The sequence below is a fragment of the Zerene cesonia genome, chromosome 1 (assembly GCF_012273895.1).
Source record: "Zerene cesonia ecotype Mississippi chromosome 1, Zerene_cesonia_1.1, whole genome shotgun sequence".
Lineage (NCBI taxonomy): Eukaryota > Metazoa > Arthropoda > Insecta > Lepidoptera > Pieridae > Zerene > Zerene cesonia.
Window position 1 is genome coordinate 10,501,265 of NC_052102.1, and position 18,670 is coordinate 10,519,934.

An 18,670-nucleotide genomic window follows, 5' to 3' on the forward strand; every position below is an offset into this window, starting at 1 on the left:
GCTACTTTCGCATTTATAATAAAGGTAACTTCTTAGTGAAACTGTGTCAATATATGTTAATAAAACTCGGAAAGAATCATTAAAGCCTTACAAAACTCACCATTTTGTATAATTTCATGTGTATCTTTTATTTATACAATGATACGTTATTGCATAACTTTTAATGTAGATAAACACACAGGAATAAAATTAAAATGGCCTCCGATCGTAAGACAAGTTTTTCAGACTAGTTTACGTAGGATTAGTCTTCTAAATGCATAAAGTTTTTTTATACAATTTGGCTGTAGGCCAAGGGTAATTTATACAATTGTAATTGACACATTGAGTCATTGGATTGTAATATGTCAAACTAGCTTTCCGGCTTAAAAAAGTATATTAAATCGGTCCGTTTAAAATGTTATCCAAAGAAATCGTTTGCATACAAACACAAAAACAAACATACAGATGAAGCGTGAATAATAAAAATGTTTCAATAAAAAAACTGAAATAAAATATAAAATATATTGTCTATAACCGGATGTGCAGTTGCAACATTTTAGGCGGCCCCAGCACGCATCGCGCCCGTGGCAATATTAATCGTTTTATTAATTAAGTTTTTAATACGTTATACTTTTTAGACATATTATATTCGAATAGTTTAACTTATAAAATTTATGATTAAATCCTGTTTATCAACCGACTTCCAAAAAAGGAAGGAGAGAAGAAGGAGGCTTTTTTTTAACTCCCTCAATATGAATATCAAATGCTCATGACAAGTAATATAATACACCTGCACTATGTCAAAACTTTTCGAAATCAAGGTGGTGGAAAACACAAAATGGAGTCAGGAAGTTACTAAATTTAAATTCAATGTTATTTTCATTGGTAAAACGCAATTCATTCATAAATAATTAATTATTTTAACTATCCTAATAGGTTCGTTTGTCCTAATATGTAATTAGGAGCGTGGATCGTGGTCACCAGACCACAAAACCGCGTTTTATATGACTCATTTTAATTTCATAATAAATAATGATCACAGAAAAAAGAGAACAACAAAGATTAATAAAAATGAAAGAAATTATCAATCTGTAAAATACCATTACAAATAACACACATGTAGAAAATATGTAAAAAAACCAAACGAAAGAGGCGCTTATGAAGGTCTTATCTTATTAAAGCGGAAACAAATTGCTTAAAAGTTAGCCTGATACGTCATTGGATTTTACGCAGTGCGTCTGAATTTTTTATTAAGTTCTGGTTTTCAAATTTCGCGGTACAATTATTTTAATTTATGGTTATGTCCGTTTTGAAAAACCCCAATCTTAATGGAGGCTTGTTCGAATTAAACTCGAATCATATGTATTCAAGTGAATATTCATTACTTTTTTATTATAAAGTTCATTCAAATAAAACTTCAGTCTATACATTTAGCCAACGTGTATATTGTAAATTACAAACAACGATTGAAGACGCGCGAAATTCAAATTTGGACTTTTTAAAATAGTTCGTAAATTCAGGCAAAGGACAAAGTTCATACAGCCAAGTCATCGCGGTATTGACATTAAAACAGCCAGCCAGTCCCCAAAAAATTGTTTATCTTTCACAAGAAATAATAACAAACGCTAGTGCTGGCCGACGGATTTAAAAATAAATGAACAACAACAAGATTTTTTTGTTATTCAAAAACGCGAAAACATCGCGGCAAGCTGTGATAGCAAAAAATGAAAACACATTAAATCCCAATCTAGATTCGCAATATGTTTTTAATCTTGAATGAATAATGAATCCGGATTGCGTCGGTTATTTGATGGTTTGCTGTCTGCTGCCGGATTATCTAGACTTTAAATGTTATTGAAAATATAAAAAACTTTAACTGACTAGCGGTCTCCCCCAGCTTTGCCCACGCCCACGGTACATTTTATGTTATAGCCTTTTTTGTACTCTGGAATCACCTACACAGTCAACTGTAAAAATTTTTGAAATCTGTCCAGTACATTTAGAAATGAAACACTTTTAACGGATTTTAAACGCGATTTATTCATAATATTATTTAACTCGACGCCGGCGTCGTCGTCGGTCGGGCTAAATCTTGAGATTAGCGCGTTCAAAAAAACAAAGATACAGAACAAACTAACTGTAATGAATATGACTGATTGGGATAGGATTTGGCCCTGTCTGCTTCCATTGGGCTAAAGTAGGAAGTTCCAGGTCCAGGCAAGGCATACAGGCAAGTCGGAATAACTTGGGATCTAGTTGAAAACCAGCGCCAGGCCAACGCCTGGCACAAGCTGAACTAGATCCTTTTTGGCGATATTGTGGGACACGCTATTGTTGTATTTCTTTTCTTTGCTATTATTATTTACTTTTGTTTTTAGTTGTTTATTTTATTATTTTTCATTTTATCTGTGTTTTTGTGTTTCATGTCGCCAAATAAATGTTTTTTCTTTCTATATACGTGGTATATAATATATACTAGTTATCTAACCGCACGAGCCATGAGCATAAATATGAGTTCAGACGCGAGCACGATGGCAATACAACCATTACCATGACCCACATACACACATGCTATCTATTAATTGTCGTGCATTGTTTATTTGGATCTCTTTATCAGCTTAACGATTATTTATCGAGTAATCTGGGTTATTGCAGTGATGAGACGTCAGTACAGAAGTGTGACGTGTGCCGCAAGGGATTTTCGTATTATCAGCCTTTGATACGAAATTTTAATGAGTTGTCGATTTTTTTTTTTTGGTCTTTTACCGTGGGAGACATAGAATTGTATACGAAAAGTGTATTTCTTTTTCAACCTCTGTTGGTATCAGATAATCAGATCTACTAACAGAAAGAAAAACTGTCGGAATGACAATAATTGTTCTCCCCCACTAAAAATGGGTGTTCGTATATACTTACAAACAGTAGGATTAGATGTACAGCACAGTTAAAAGGTATGTGTGTTTCAGGATGAAAGATATGTGGAAAGATGTATGGATGTTTGTTACTTTTTTGACGCAAAACAGCTTATCGTATCTGTATGTAATTTGGTACAGATATAGATGACGCCGCGGGCTACAGCTAGTTGCAGATACACCAACCAGTATCACTTCCCGTAACGTAGCCGCGTAACGCGTCTAATACTTATTAGAGAGCACAATTAACAATTACGATTCGCCTCACTCAGTCCTCCATTGTTCAATACCGTCGTTTATTCAAGTCATTCGATTTTCTGTGTTAATTTCATGCGACCTTCACGATGCATTGTGTGTGATTAACTATAACATTGTTAGTGAAATTTTTATATTTCATGCGTTCTGTTGTTATTATTATATCGATAACACGCTTTGATACTTTCTAAGTTTACGACGGCATTGAACATTGAGAGTACCGAGTTAAAAGACATTAACGTGTGCTTTATTGCATATTTATTGAGATTTTAGATAGCTAGAAACAAGAAAAACTCGCCACTGAAGAGAGTCTTTAATTGATAGCGTCTAACCCATTTGACGAAAACCAGTATCACGCAGATACCGGATCTGTGGCGCGTTTCTAATACAGTATGAGATATGTTGAAGCCATTCACCTGCTATTTAGTTATTTACTCCACAGCAGGTCGTCAGCCTTTTATAAATTGCGATAATACTGTGTTTGCAGTGGCGAGCTGCGTGGGCGGACGATCGACGTCCATTCAGATTAGGTTCAAGTGTGCACACGGGCTTTGATGGACTGGCATTTTGTGTTTCCACCATAGTTCTTTCTATATGACTGGCTCGCTCGTTTGACCCCAGTTTAGTTAGATTTAATATTTTTTTAAAGTAACTGTTGTAAATACAAGTGCATCTAATAGTTGTCTGTATAGTATACTAGCTGCGCCCCGCGGTTTCACCCGCGTAAGTCCGTATCCCGTAGGAATATCGTGATAAAAAGTTGCCTATATGTTATTCCAGTTGTCCAGCTGTCTACGTACTAAATTTCATTGCAATCAGTTCAGTAGTTTTTGCGTGAACGAGCAACAAACATACACACATGCTTACAAACTTTCGCATTTATAATATTAAGCAGGATTGTTTGTCATCTTTGAATTACTTACTTTTTACTACAAAAGTGCTTAGTGCCGTTTGAATAACTACTAAAAAAGGTACAACATGAAAAAACGAGTCTGCTATATCAATATTAACATAACTTATCATATTATCATCTATTCGACATTGCAGCTCCGCCTAACAATAAAACTCAAAAGTTAAAATAAAGTTGAATAAACTGACTACTTAGAATTCAAAATGCAAAATTATCTGTTGTTGACAGGGCGGGTTAAAGCTTTTAATTGAAGGGATTAAATAATGATATTTAACCAGATAAGTACTTTTAACTTCTCTCTTTATTCTTTTTAAAGCAGAGTAAATGTAGATTTATTATCATTACATATTTTTAAATGACACAGTTTTCTTTATGAATATCATCTAACATTCATGGATTGGCTAGCACTAGCCTATCATACAGCGAAAAAGCGTCTTTTCTTTTGTTTGATTTACGCGACTATTAGAAATTACAATTAATAAAATCGATAACTACCCAATTTCCAAGTCAATTAATATTTCAATAAGTATATACAATTGTAGACGGCTAAAAATATCATCAACATTATTTCAACTCGTATTTACGCGGCACATCTGCGTACACAAAAAGATCTGCTTCTATTTAAATAATTGCGTTACCTGACATAGCCACACTTAATATACAAAAATACGAGTCGGAGCGAGCGTTAATTTAAATTTGTAATCGCTCACGTGGAAAGACACGATGGCGAACAACAGTATTTTATTCAATTCCTGACCCATTATTGTAATGCGTTACGTAACTATCGTCTTTATATTCGCATGGAGAATGAGATTCGATTGTAGTTTCGTTTTTGGTTGTGATTTTGAATGTAATGTTGTTGTAAACGGAATGATTAAGAGCATTGTGGCATTTTAGCATTTTTGTAATATGACTTCTTATAGTATATATTACAGTAGTATAATATACTTGCTGGTACGAACGTGTCACTTGCGTGGCTAAAACTAGGGCCCGGATAAAACTAGCCTGTGGCTAATCCAGATAATCTATGTCTGTACCAAGCTTCGTGCAGATACGATCTGTTTTCGGATATAATCCATACATCTATCCATCCATAATCACACACTTTCGCGTTTATAACATTGTTTATTAATTGCAGTAATCATAAAAAAAAACTTGTTTTCAATTGGCATTTAATTTTCTCCAATAAAACAAAGTTGTATCTACACAAACTCAACTTCAAACATATATTTATTGACAAATTTAAATCATAAAAATATAAAATCATTTACCACCAGTTCGTATAGCGTTCTAGCAAAGAGCACCCAATAAACTGTGCAGCTATAATTTTAAAATCATTGAAATTTAACACAATTTCTCATTTGTGTATCAAATTACGTGGATTTCCAACATCCACATATTCATTCATTCTGTAGGAAGCTCCGTGAACTAATATATTTTTAAAAACGTTTTAAATTAAGTCCTACCAAGCTGAGGAATTTTATGCATCTCAAGGATCAACTAAATATCAAATAAAACTCTAAATTTTGGCTTTTTGTTATGCTTGATCATAATTATTGTATTCATGTTAGTTATTAGTAAAGTAAATTGACAAACATACATACCGGCTTATATTAAATCATCAGAAAGCAAACATGGTGCGTTTATCAACAATAAACATTAATAACTAGGTATTATAATTTTCAATAGGAATTGAACTTTAACCATCCTTTTATTGCATTGATAATGTATATCGTTGTTTTTTTATTGAATTTCATATTATATAACGTATAATTAGCATAACTTTATGCTTTGCTATATATTAATTGATATCTGAGGTCGCGGTGCACCCCAGGGTAATGAACTCGGCCCACTGTTATATAAATGATACGCTGTTGAGTCGTTCACCACGCTCACTGTAGGGGGTACAGCCTACGTCATTTATCTAGATGAAATGCAACATGTGTATCTAATTCACGTTTAGTTATCTATCAAAACGGATTGTTTACAATATGATTTAAATATAATAAACGCTATACGCCTACCCAAGTAGTTGCAGTTACAGTTATTATTCCATCAAATAGCGTTATCAGCTGTTGCTGTCACTAAACAATTATAACGTCCTATCTTAAACATTAATTACTCAATGTTTTAGGTTACTTACTGCGTGCAATGATCTGTATGTTAAAGCCTAGCATTTATTGCTTGGAGATAAAAGCGTATTTCGCATTGCATTGCAATTGTTTACTTTGTGTGCTATCGTTCTCGATCTATGAAATTAATGCAAAAACGCATCTAATGAAGCTAACAATGCACAAGGATAAAATACTGTGTAATTATGGTCTATTGAACATAAATATTCTTGGCAGAAAATGACGATAATGCTGCGGTGCTTTTAATTGACATTCAATGGTTTTTTTATTAAATACTTATTAGTTTATGGATTGAATATCAAACGTCTTATTATTTGTTTATTAATCTATTATATTTAAAGGACATTTTACAGTGCATTATTTTGAAAGAGACGATAATCTTCCTTTCTGAACATTTCAAAGCCCAGCTTAATAATATATTGATTATAATTTTTGAACGTAGGCATCATGTGTATCTGATAAGTGCTAATACAGTAATTTATTGTTTATTATGAACGTTATACGATACGAAAATATACTGTATTATTCAAAAATGAATTAATCATATCAACAGTACTCAATATATATATATATTAAAAAGAAAAATAAAATTTTACAATAAAAATAATCTTATCGAAATATATTTTAAAACTCGCTTTATAATTGGTTATCAATGTATTTAAAGGTGTAACGATAGAGGCCAGGTGTTTATCGATAGTAGATTTTATTTGATGCGTCTAATCTCTGAGCCATGTATCGAATTGCCCAGCCGCCGAATTTTCCGATCCCAGCCAATTCCTATATTTCCGTCGTAAATTCTTTCTTTATTCTATAAGCTGGCAACACTGTTGTAATGATATAACACTGCGTATCTTAGTGGGCGGTGGTAATTGCTTAGCATCAGGCAACCCACCAGCTCGGTACCCTACGTCTTCTGTTTTCGATATCGGAGCAAATGTGTACTCCGTGCGTAGAGCATCTCGGCTCAGCATAAATATCACTCTGATGACATAAATATGGCAGAATATATGCGAATTTCGCTTGATACCTCTAGTTTATATTTCTTTTTTATTGTCTTGAGAGGAGATAACGTAAAAAAATAATTATTATACTTTAAACAAACCTTATTACATTTTATAACAATTGTCACCAAAAGCCTCTAGAGACTTTTCTAATATTTATGGAATACATCGCGTTTTCGCAAACCTATCTCACATTATCCATACAATGGACTAACAAGATATAGTATCGCACTCAGTGTAATCGCTTATCCATTCCCATCAATATTGTTGTGTCAGCGGATTACGTAACAGCCTTCGAATTGCGAGCCCAAGGACGCATTTTATTTGTGAACTTTATCGCCTACATTGCGAATGTATGTGTATTCCGCGAAATGTTATCTATATCTATGAGTCACTGGACGATTGATATGTCTGTCCCTACGTCATCAGTCATGACCAGCAAAAGATAGCTTGTAATAAAAACATAAGAACTCTGTAGCAAACCTTCCTTCCAGATTCCAGAAGCTAAGATTATCTTACTAATATGATGAGTTTTAAGTAATATATACATGTAATGTTATGAAGGTAAACCAGCAAATACGTCATTTGAAGGTAACGAACTAGTGGCCCTCAAATGATCGGTTTTATCAATACTTGTTCTTAAGACAGATGAATTACTGGAAAATTCAATTGCACTTAGTTAAAAGTTAAAAGACAATTGAAACAAAATGAACCATGATGACCAAGATTTCTATTTTGTACTTTTTGATTCATCATCGACCACTGAAACAAATTAAATTTAAAGTATTATGTATTGAATAAAACGAAACTCATGCTTGATTTTGTAATAAGTTATAATCTATATCACTGTTTCTTACGTCGTAAACCGTATATTAATATTAATATCAAAATTTATTATATTGTAATGAATTTTATTATTGAAAATATGATGAAAAACATGTAACTCATACAATATTTATAATATTTTTGTATCATCATCATTATCAAAAAAATCATCATGTAAACGCTTAAACTTCTTGCAATGCACATTATTCCTACATAATCCGTATCAAAACCAATAATTCCCGCCGCTTTTCGGTCAAATGCACCCATATCCGGTAAAATCTTGATCTTTAATTCGAATATTTATACAATCCTTGCCTTGACTTCGCTCATATTTAAAACGAATCTTAAAGAGGGTGAATATTTTACAAGTCTGAATAAACCAACGAAATCACGTAAGAATCGTTGAACAAATATCATGATTATACTTTCTACGATTAAACTGTCGTGCCTACATAAACAACATTATATAAGAGGAGTAGATTTCCGCCTTTTTTTTTTATAGTGGGGAAATCTTGCATAGATACCAACGGCCCCCGGGGATGGAGCCGTGGGTTATGTCGGATTCTTACCGACCAAAACCCCACTGTGTTCCGTCGAGCCACTTGGGTGAGGGGGCCACGGGAGCTGGTTAAAATTCATCCGCGACAAGTAGATTTCCGCCTGCGGATTTGCTCTCGTGTAGTGAGTTCTGGTGGCCTGCCATAACGTCTTAAAGTAGTAGTTATACAATGTGGGAAATTGGAAGTGATGGCGCTAGACCTATCTGTCATTTTCTTTCGCTGGAATTACTCCAAATTTAAGATCATAGTACCTACATGATATGTAGTAGACCAAGCGAAATGTAATCACCAATCGTGATGAACTATTTAATATGATTGTCATCGTCAGCCATATATATCTGTAACGGTGTGAGACCACACTTATATTTCAGGTAAATTATTTTCCTAAATTTACGAACTTGTGCTTCCAGCTTCTATCTAATGTTAATTAAATCTAATTCTGAACTTCTTATGACGTTCGTAATTGTAAAAATTACTTTCACAATTGCTTGAACGTTATATTAACAAAAGTAAAATGTTTATATCAACTCTCACGCCACCCAAAATTATAATTCGTTGTACCAATCGGAAGTATTAGTTCATCGTATTGCGCTCTGCGTACAATACTTTACGATCTGATGGCAATCTTGCTTACTCACAGTTGTGTTCAGAATTGTGATGTATTGCTTAAGGCGGTTCAAGGTCGTCTTATCGCTACACATGAATAATTGACTATGTAAACATCTGAATATAAACGGCTATACATCGTTCTGTCTTAGGTAATTGATACTTGAATTAACATGAGATTATAAAGAGAGGATTCTGTATCTAATTTACGAGTGCTTATGAGAATGAGTGTAACTAATCAATCGTTTCTGTTCCCTTTTTATTGTTATGAAACATAAAGCTCTAAATGTCGTACCTAGCCTGTAGAAGTAAATTGATTTGCTTTCTTTCAGTTTAATCAAAATAAGACCTTATACTGTTTATCCAACGTTTAAAATAGGTTCATAGCAATATAGGTACCGTAAGCCCAGCCTAACGATCCCGTGTTGTTGACAGGCATGAAAATGACCATGTCCACGAGCGCGACTATGAGCGCGCGCGTCCACAGGAAGGTTATCCGGGCGCCGCATAAGCGCGCGCACCCGGGCAAGTATCTACACGCGGGCAAGATGGCGCACCCGGGCAAGATGGCGCTCCCGGGCATGTCGGGGAAAAGCGCGCACCATCCGGGGAAATTCGCGCACCTGGGGAAGTTCGGCAAGCTCGCGCATTACGCACACACACACACGATCAGGCCGCCGGAGCCGTGCGAGAACAGCAACGATAGCGGCCTCGGCCCAGACCCCGTCAACAGGTGAGACATAATCATTCGCCGCTTCTGAATGTTATGTTAACGCTTCGTCGGTGTGTCATCAATGTGGGACTGTCATGCTAACAAATTGTTGATGCTGCGTCCAATGAAATGCACGTCGACGCTCGCTTTGAGCTGCGAATTGAATGTTCCTTATTTGAAATTTTGTATTACAGGATGTTTGACTGGCTTGCCATTATGAAAAAAATACGTCATCTGAATTCGTTTTTTAAACGTTTCAGTATGGGAAATAAACAATTTTCGCTTTGAAAGATAATAATGCTTTTCACATGTTATGCTTCTGTTGAGTCGTTTACGCATTGCTTTTAACAAATTATATTAACAATGTACATTGTACAGCACATATAATGCCTAATAATTGTACTGTATCTTACATAATATCATTAAACGAAAAAACCTTTCGTTTTATATTCTGAACCTACTATTAACAACAAAACATTTACATAACTAAATAATTAGCATGTTACTAATAGTATGTCCAACAATAATCACTAATATTAATATTAATTTAGACATGTTTGACCAAGATTACATCAGATCTCGCGCGCTACTTTAAAATTGTAGTATAATTAATTAGTAGGGCACCGCAATAGTTCGCTTTGGTTTATATGTCCTCATTTTAGTTGCCATGACAACAAAAGTATATGATGTAATGTGACCTCCGTTTTCTTCAGGACAAAAGATGAAAGGACCTTTTTTTCGCGTTATCTTGGCATACAGTTCAAAAATTCAATAATTTTATTTGTTTACTAATTTTAAATGGGATTTTTTCATCAACTCTAAAAGAAATAATAAATCTTATATATAAAATTCTCGTGTCACAATGTTAGTCTCTATACTCCTCCGAAACGGCTTGACCGATTCCTCTGAAATTTGGTAAGCATATTGGGTAGGTCTGAGAATCGGCTAACATCTATTTTTCATACCACTAAACGATAAGAGTAAGGCAGAACAGCGTTTGCCGGTTGCAGCTAGTGTGTATATAAAATAAAAACTGTAAATCAAGCTTTGACGATAGAATCAACTATATTGTTTCACTGACTCTCATATAGAGTATACATTAGGAAATTATTTAATCCCGGCAATACTGCTGAGTATGATAAAATAAACTCATGAAATAATTCTGCTTCCACCGATCCTTAATACGTGTTCAAATTATTAAATCTGTCCGTTTAAAGAGGGTCAAATTCGAGCCTAAAGGATTCGTTTACATACAAACATACAGGTGAAGCTAAAAAGCGTGGCATAGCGCGAATCGTTTAGGTTAATAATGTATATTTAAGTGAAAAAGTACAAAAACCGAATAGACAGAGTATTTAATATAGACGTAGGTTGTTTACATAAAACGGCAGTCTAAATAACTCGCCACAGACTATTAATATGAGGCATAGATTAATGTTTCAATAGATAACAGTTTATTGCGACCTTCGGTGTGGAGATGCGTGCATTCACGTAATTTTCAGTTTATCGTCTCTGATATCTGTGAGATGCAGTTTTAACATACTGTTTTATTATTTATAATATTAAATATCTGTTGACAGACTGTTGATTGTTTATGTAATTAATACACGTGAAGAATGTAGTGTTTTCATAATGTAATTAACAATATATGACAATATAAAATATGTTCTTTATCAAAACTTTTGCATCCTATCATAAAAGATATTCTGGAATAAATGATACTTTTAAAAAATTACTGTGCCTCCTGGTTTCCTCTACGTTGTACTTGATGCTATATTATATGAATATATATCCAAATTCAAGATATTTTTCATTTCGATCCAGTTGTCCTAAGATCAGCGCGTACAAACAAATAAACTCTTCAGCTTGAAATTTTTATGTACAAAAACCGTAAAATATAAAACATAAAATTAAATTAATTTTCAACAGAGATAAATCTGTATAAGGAAAATGTAAAAATGACATTTTTTATAAATGTAATAAAACTGTAGACAAACTACAGTTACTGATAGAATCTAGATCGCACACAGGTTATGTGATATAAATCTACAGAGATGAAATCAAAAGTTTCAATAATCAAATCAATAAATATATATCTACACACGTAAAATCGAAATAACAGAAACACATACCTGGTAATGTCGTCAATGCCTATACCGGTAAGACAGAGGCGCTAATATAAAACAAAAATGTCAACATCGTACAAAAAACAATGCCATTAACGCGGAAACGGCAATCTTTTAGCGTTTTAAATATCATATATTGTGATATCTGCATTGTAATTTTAATGCCAATAAATGGTACAGGATACTCATAGAAAATGTAAAAAATTATATGAATTTTAATAAAAAAAATACGAAAATTATTGATAAATGGTTACTTTGTAACGCGTTCGAATCGTAAGAACTAGACCTAAATGCACCAGGTTTCAAATAAAAAAAAAAAATCATAAAAATCGATTCAGTCAATAAAAAGCTAGTTAAAGTAGTTACCTCATAGTTTTTTTGAAGTCAATTGAATATGAAGTTATAATACACCATATAAATATATAATGATGAAATGTTCTAATAATCTTTTAATTAAAATAAAATCTTGTTTTTGTATTATACTAGTATTAGAGTAAAAACCCGGCTCTACCCATATAACTATCCCCTTTAAAATTAACATATAAGTAATGTGTAAAACTATATTAGTAGTAATACTTATATGTCATGTTATCTTTTTATACGCACTTTATTCAGTAGTAAATACATCAAATGAAGTAAAACAACCCGTTTTATCGAACAACTTACCTTGCCCAATCTTGTTTAAATTGTCGGTAAAATTGCCGTCTATTTAATGTTATCTAGTTCAGTAGTATCGTCAAAGTTTGTATCTCTAAATTCGGCTAAGATAATATTTGATATACTTACAAACGAGTATTTAATCAATTGAAACATCGATCATTACCCGTGTGCGCTAAAATAGCTAGCATAGCATTTTTACAATTTGAGACATGTATCCAAACGCAGCAAGTTTAGTACTGGACGAAATATCTTCTAGTATTTTCGTTTGTTTAATAGACCGTAAAATCAAATCTTTGAGAGACAAGTGGTAAAAACATGTAAATTTAATTTTCATACAAAGAGCTCGAGAGACTTTAAAAGAATTGATTTATAGGTATACATTATACATAAACACTAGCTATAACCCCGCGGCGTGACTCGCAAGGTGCCAGGGTAAAAAGTGGTAATCCATCCATCCATAATCTATAGAACTAACCTGCAGTTTGTGGATTGTGGCCATTTTGAATTAGAAGTTTGAGTAAATAACAAAAACCGCATCGAACAGGACTATCCAGAGCTAGAGACCGACACACACACAAACATACATCAATGTCAAACTTAAAACACCTATCTAATTTGCGTAGGGGGCTAATTATTAAAACATACCTACATCATATAAATTGATAACCTATTTGAAGTCGATTCAAAAAAATTTCATTCAGCAAATCAGTGTCGTTCCTAGAAAATTGGGGTCATAGTTCAAATATATGAATCAAAACTGCGTAATTGCGATCGCAAAACACGTGTCTCCACAATTGTTTCACAAAATGCTCATTAAATAGTTACAAAATGTTCGCAGCGCGACTTCCGTCCTGCTATCGCGGATGATAACGGTGTCGCATCTGATAACCTATCAATATTGTAACTGTGATATGCTCTATTCATAGAATATGATGTTTATTTTAGTTTAATAATTAAAGCTCGGTTTTAGAAGAAAAAACTAATCAAGTCGAAACTGCCTTGAAGTAACGATTTATATAAATATACAGGTTTTTTGTCACTAAATAATTTGATAGGTAGTCGAGTCAAAGTTATTATTTAATTAGGTTTGACAGCGCATAATGCTGTAAATAATAAAAAAAACTAAATTCGAATTTAGAAAAAAACTAATAGCGGGAAAGTTAAAAGTAATTTGAGGTTAAGTGGATTAATGAGCGAAAATATGTCAATGCTTTCCAGCCTCACGGATGACGCACGCAAATAAATCGTCTCCTGATCGTCGCCTCAGCATCTCTTGGTATTTTTGGCAGCTATCCTTGAAGCTTTCGTGAGATTCAGTTTATTCTATCTTTAAAATTATTATCGCGAAGTACATACGGCATACCCGTTTCCTATAAGATTGTTATTTGTTTTCCTGGAAAGTTCTGACAGTAATTGACGGGAAATATTTACGAGTTGTTGTTAAAAAAATCACTTCTTATCCTTATTAATTGTCCAATGTCAACATTTCTGGAATAGATAATTTAATAATTATAGTTAAATAAAACTAAAAAAACACACTTTTATTGCAAATTGAACTAAAAACTAGAAAATAATTTTTGATGGCAAAGAGTTTAATGTAACTATAGTTGCAGATGAAACAATCAATCATAATGAATCACCTCAAAACAAAATTATAATAAAATTTAAGTTATTAACACAGTGATTCAACAAGAGTAAAAAGCGTGGGGTGCTTAATATTTTTAAATATTACAATCATCATTGGTAACTATCTATGAGAGGATAGTTATACACTACAGTAAAATGCCTAAATTACTCAATTTAAATGAACAGATAATTTAAGAGTATATTTTTGTCGTATAATATATCACTTATTCAACGATACTAATTGATATTTATTTAACATCTATGATTCTCAAATGAGAAATACCTTCGAAAATTGAAAATTTCTGTTGTTTCGTCCTGCTATCTACTCTTGTTTTCCTATACGTTCAAAGCGGCTTACAAAAATATCACGGAATGCCGAAACAATACGATCCACACACCTAAACAAATAACATTCATTAAAATCACCATGGCAACGGATTTCATTGTTTACGGAATGAAATACTGAATAAAACTTCAGTAGAGTAAAATCTATAATAGGTAAGAATGATTCACGCGGCGGTTTGCCAAAAATACGTCAGCAATCGCGGCGCCACGCTGCGCGCGCGCATAATTAATAAAGATAAACTGTACACATTAGGTAACTGCGGAAGCTCTAGAATTTCGTAGGTTGGATTTTTTGTATGTTGTCTAAGCAGTATTGAGCACGATGATTCTAACTGGAATGATGTTAGCGCTAAATATTTTGTGAAATGTCCGTTTATTAAAACCGAGATCTAATGAAAACAAAAATATAAATAATTTTAAAATATACTTATAACAAATAAACATAATACAAAAATCATAAATGTTACATCTTTATTTTCGAAATCTGTAATACTAATATTTATCATAGGTTTTTCATAAGAACGAACGACACAATTTTTAATAACTGGTTTAAGAAATCTTGTTTTAAGCATCCAAAGTAGATATGCCATATTTTTTGGCTAATAGAGCGTATGTAATACGCAACGATTTACCTTGACCTTTGGGATTTGAAGATATTGTTGATGGTAATGGTAAACGGTGACGTCTGATGTTTTCTTGGTCAATGTTTGAATGATTAACATTGGTATAGCGAATGTGTTACACGATTTGATGATCGATAAATAACTAACCTTCTTAACTAACCATTTCATGTTCTCTTGTTTTTGTTTTATGCCAAATAACGATACAAGTAGATGGACCTGAATTAAATTTTTTTAACAGCGCATATATTAGTCGTTCCTTCAATATCCCACTGAATTTGAGTAAGCTTTCGAGCACTTTAAATTTAATAAATTAGCATGTTGTACTATAATTAAAAATTTTTAAATTTCTAAGATCTGCGACACGCTTTTGGCTTATAATTCATCCTTGACAGATAAAAATAAATTGCAACGTTCTAAATTCGAAATTGTAACGGGTGTGCGCAGACTGTCGGACGCGCCGGAGGAATGGGAACAGCCAGATACAAAGCGTCGCCGTGAAAACGAGTCGGACGTTAAAATAGAGTGCGAAGATGCGAATGACGTGTACGCTTTCGCCCCCCCCGTGGCGCCCGCGCCCGGGCCGCTCGACGCTGCGCCCGCCACCCTGCCTGTACCCGCGTACGTTACACTTGTACACCTCCATATTGCTCACTTCCACGAGGCTATGTGCGGGCCTGTGAGCGAAGCGTTCAAGCGATGTTTATACTTTATTATCAAACGCTTAATGCTGCGTCCACAATCCCGCCCAATCAGCTGTTCTTTAACCCCGCATGTGTTACACTTTCAAACTAACAATCGATTGTTCTAATCATGTTATAAAAGATATTCACGCAGAATATATGTCGGTGTGGTCAAAAAGACACGTCCGTTATCAAGCATTACGTGATATATCGACAGTCACAACAACGCTACGGCGATATAATATAAAATAAAACAAAACCACAGCTATCTGCCTATCTAAAATTGAATGACACCGATCCGAACTCTGAACTTTTATTACGTAAATTGTTCGGCTAGCAACGGAACCTACGGAACGGCGAGATGTCGACTGATAAAAGCAACCAAACGCTCACACTTCACACGCACGTAATTGAGATATTACTCGACTATCATGCCCTTCGTATAACGTTAAATTTGTTTTCAGGATACGAGCGGGATGCAGCATATCTAGTCCAATAATAACCGACTCCAACAATAGGTTCCAAGAGCCGGCGTACCGGTCGTGCGGGAAGCTCGGTAGCACTGGCAAGCTGGCTAGCAAGTACGTGGCGGATGGGAAGCTGGGCGGCAAGCTGGGGGGCAAGCTTGGGGGCAAGTACGGGGGCAAGCTGGCGCAGGCGCTCGCAAGGCGGAGAGCGCTGGCCTCCATGACGCAGACCGGCCCGCCCGGCCTCGCCGCGCCGCTGTCCAGCAAGTCCAAGGACGGCACTGTGGAGCTGCAGATACTGTGCCAGCCGGAGTCGCAGCACAGAGCGAGGTGAGATATTGCATGTTCAACGTGAAACACGAGATACTCTGTCATTTAATTTAACCTTGATAATGGTAATCCATACGTATATTTTTGCGAGAAGATAAGAATTATCTTTGAACGCCATTCATCTGTCTAGTACATGTAAAATAAAATTTTAATGTCGAATATTGAATCCATTACTACGTAATAACCACAAATAAAAAAATATGTCATTTAATAATTATACTACCATATATCATTTTGAAATAGATATAAAGCAATACTCCTTCCTTTCCAGATATCAGACGGAGGGTAGCAGAGGAGCAGTGAAGGACAATTCAGGGAATGGATTTCCGATAGTGAAGCTAGTCGGCTATGATAAGCCAGCAGTTTTACAGGTAAATATCATTTTGCGTATATTTTAAAACAAAACTGTATAAGAAATCTGGGCACGCACTAGTCACTGGCCAAACTAACAAACACGTAAGAATTACGGAAGTCTGCCAATGGAGGAGTTATTAAAGCGTTCCCTACAAATCACTTCTGGGCAAATTATTACTCGTGTGTGGTAAGCTTTATAAAACTTAGCTTAGAGCCATAATCACGCCCTGGATAAATTAGTTTATCCGTCAGTGGCCTGATAATATATGATATAAACTTCAAAAAGTGTTAAATAGACACTCAGTGACCTTATCAACAATGCTTAACTGGCCCCTTTAATATAACATCTATCTCAAAACTTCTCTTCTTGCGCAATGAATAAATTTATTTTCAAATAATGTACCTACATGTTAAAATTTCGATATGTGTTGTTAAGGACACTGAGTAGCGATTTAAAATTTAGAAGTCACAAGACGATAAGACGGTGTTTGCCTTAAAAATATTTGCCAGGAACACAACATTTACAGCATTTACTCTTATATCTGAATAATCTACATTTGTTGAGTATTCATTTCGTTTAGTATTCAATGTTGAAAAGTTAAAGAAATTTAAAAATTTTGAATAAGAATCTCTTTCAAAATTTCTCATTTATTGATTTCACATTTGAATAAATAACCAAAATTAAAAGTAAAATGAATAGTTTTAGTGGCTATATATATTTGAAAACTTTGTTCTTTAAAGATATAAGAAATAGAAAAAAAAAATAATCCCCACTTAGCCAGTCATGATCCTTAACAATCGAATTCTAATTTATAAAATTTTTATCAGGCATTACTAGCATTGTTTTTTAAACTATGGAAATCCACACCGTTTACTTCGTCACGTATCCTGATAGGTTTATGAAGAACCTCCGTTTCTTATAGTCGTGATTGAGAAAGAGGTTAGGTCACGCATCTATGTCTGTATTATGTAATACAATTGTATATTTCCCTACAGGTGTTCATAGGGACGGACACAGGGCGGGTGGCACCTCACATGTTCTACCAAGCGTGTCGGGTGTCCGGCAAGAACTCGACCCCCTGCAAGGAGCGGAAGGAAGATGGCACCGTCGTCATCGAGATAGACCTGGAGCCGGCCAAGAACTGGCAGGTCACTTGCGACTGCGTGGGGATCTTGAAGGTATGAAGTTTCAATATGAAATTGGTGTTTGATTGGATTAATTCAGCCAATAGGCGTTGTCCTGCGTCCGATATGGTTTCTCTGCCCAATTGCTTGTTTGACAAGGAATATTTAACACCTATCGATCATTATATCTCATAGCTTTAATATATTTTTACTACATTATTATACATTAGTGTATAATAGTCTGAATAGAAGATAGATAAGGACGAGGTATTGTTTGAAATAAACTTCTTTTTTTTAAATCACTATTATAATGGCTCTTGTAAACAAAAAAATATATGCCTTTGCTTATCAAATAAAAGTAAAAATTGTTAGTAAATATTGTATCCAAGAGAGACGAATTCCACGAAATTCCTTTCAAAAAATAAGAGTAGCGGCCTTGACC

At 34.3% G+C, this 18,670-nt stretch overlaps 1 protein-coding gene across 4 annotated transcripts in view; it reads left to right on the forward strand.

Moving 5' to 3' along the window:
- Positions 1-18,670, forward strand: part of LOC119828885 (nuclear factor of activated T-cells 5) — a 78,384-nt gene that overhangs the window by 49,434 nt on the left and 10,280 nt on the right. For 3 of the 4 annotated variants that reach the window (XM_038351182.1, XM_038351201.1, XM_038351191.1), the window contains exons 2-6: positions 9,616-9,913; positions 15,717-15,890; positions 16,417-16,749; positions 17,021-17,120; positions 18,100-18,282. In XM_038351182.1, coding sequence (XP_038207110.1) covers positions 9,616-9,913; positions 15,717-15,890; positions 16,417-16,749; positions 17,021-17,120; positions 18,100-18,282 — 1,088 coding nt within the window. The remainder of the gene's footprint in view (positions 1-9,615; positions 9,914-15,716; positions 15,891-16,416; positions 16,750-17,020; positions 17,121-18,099; positions 18,283-18,670) is intronic. The other variant, XM_038351209.1, reaches the window with a different exon arrangement.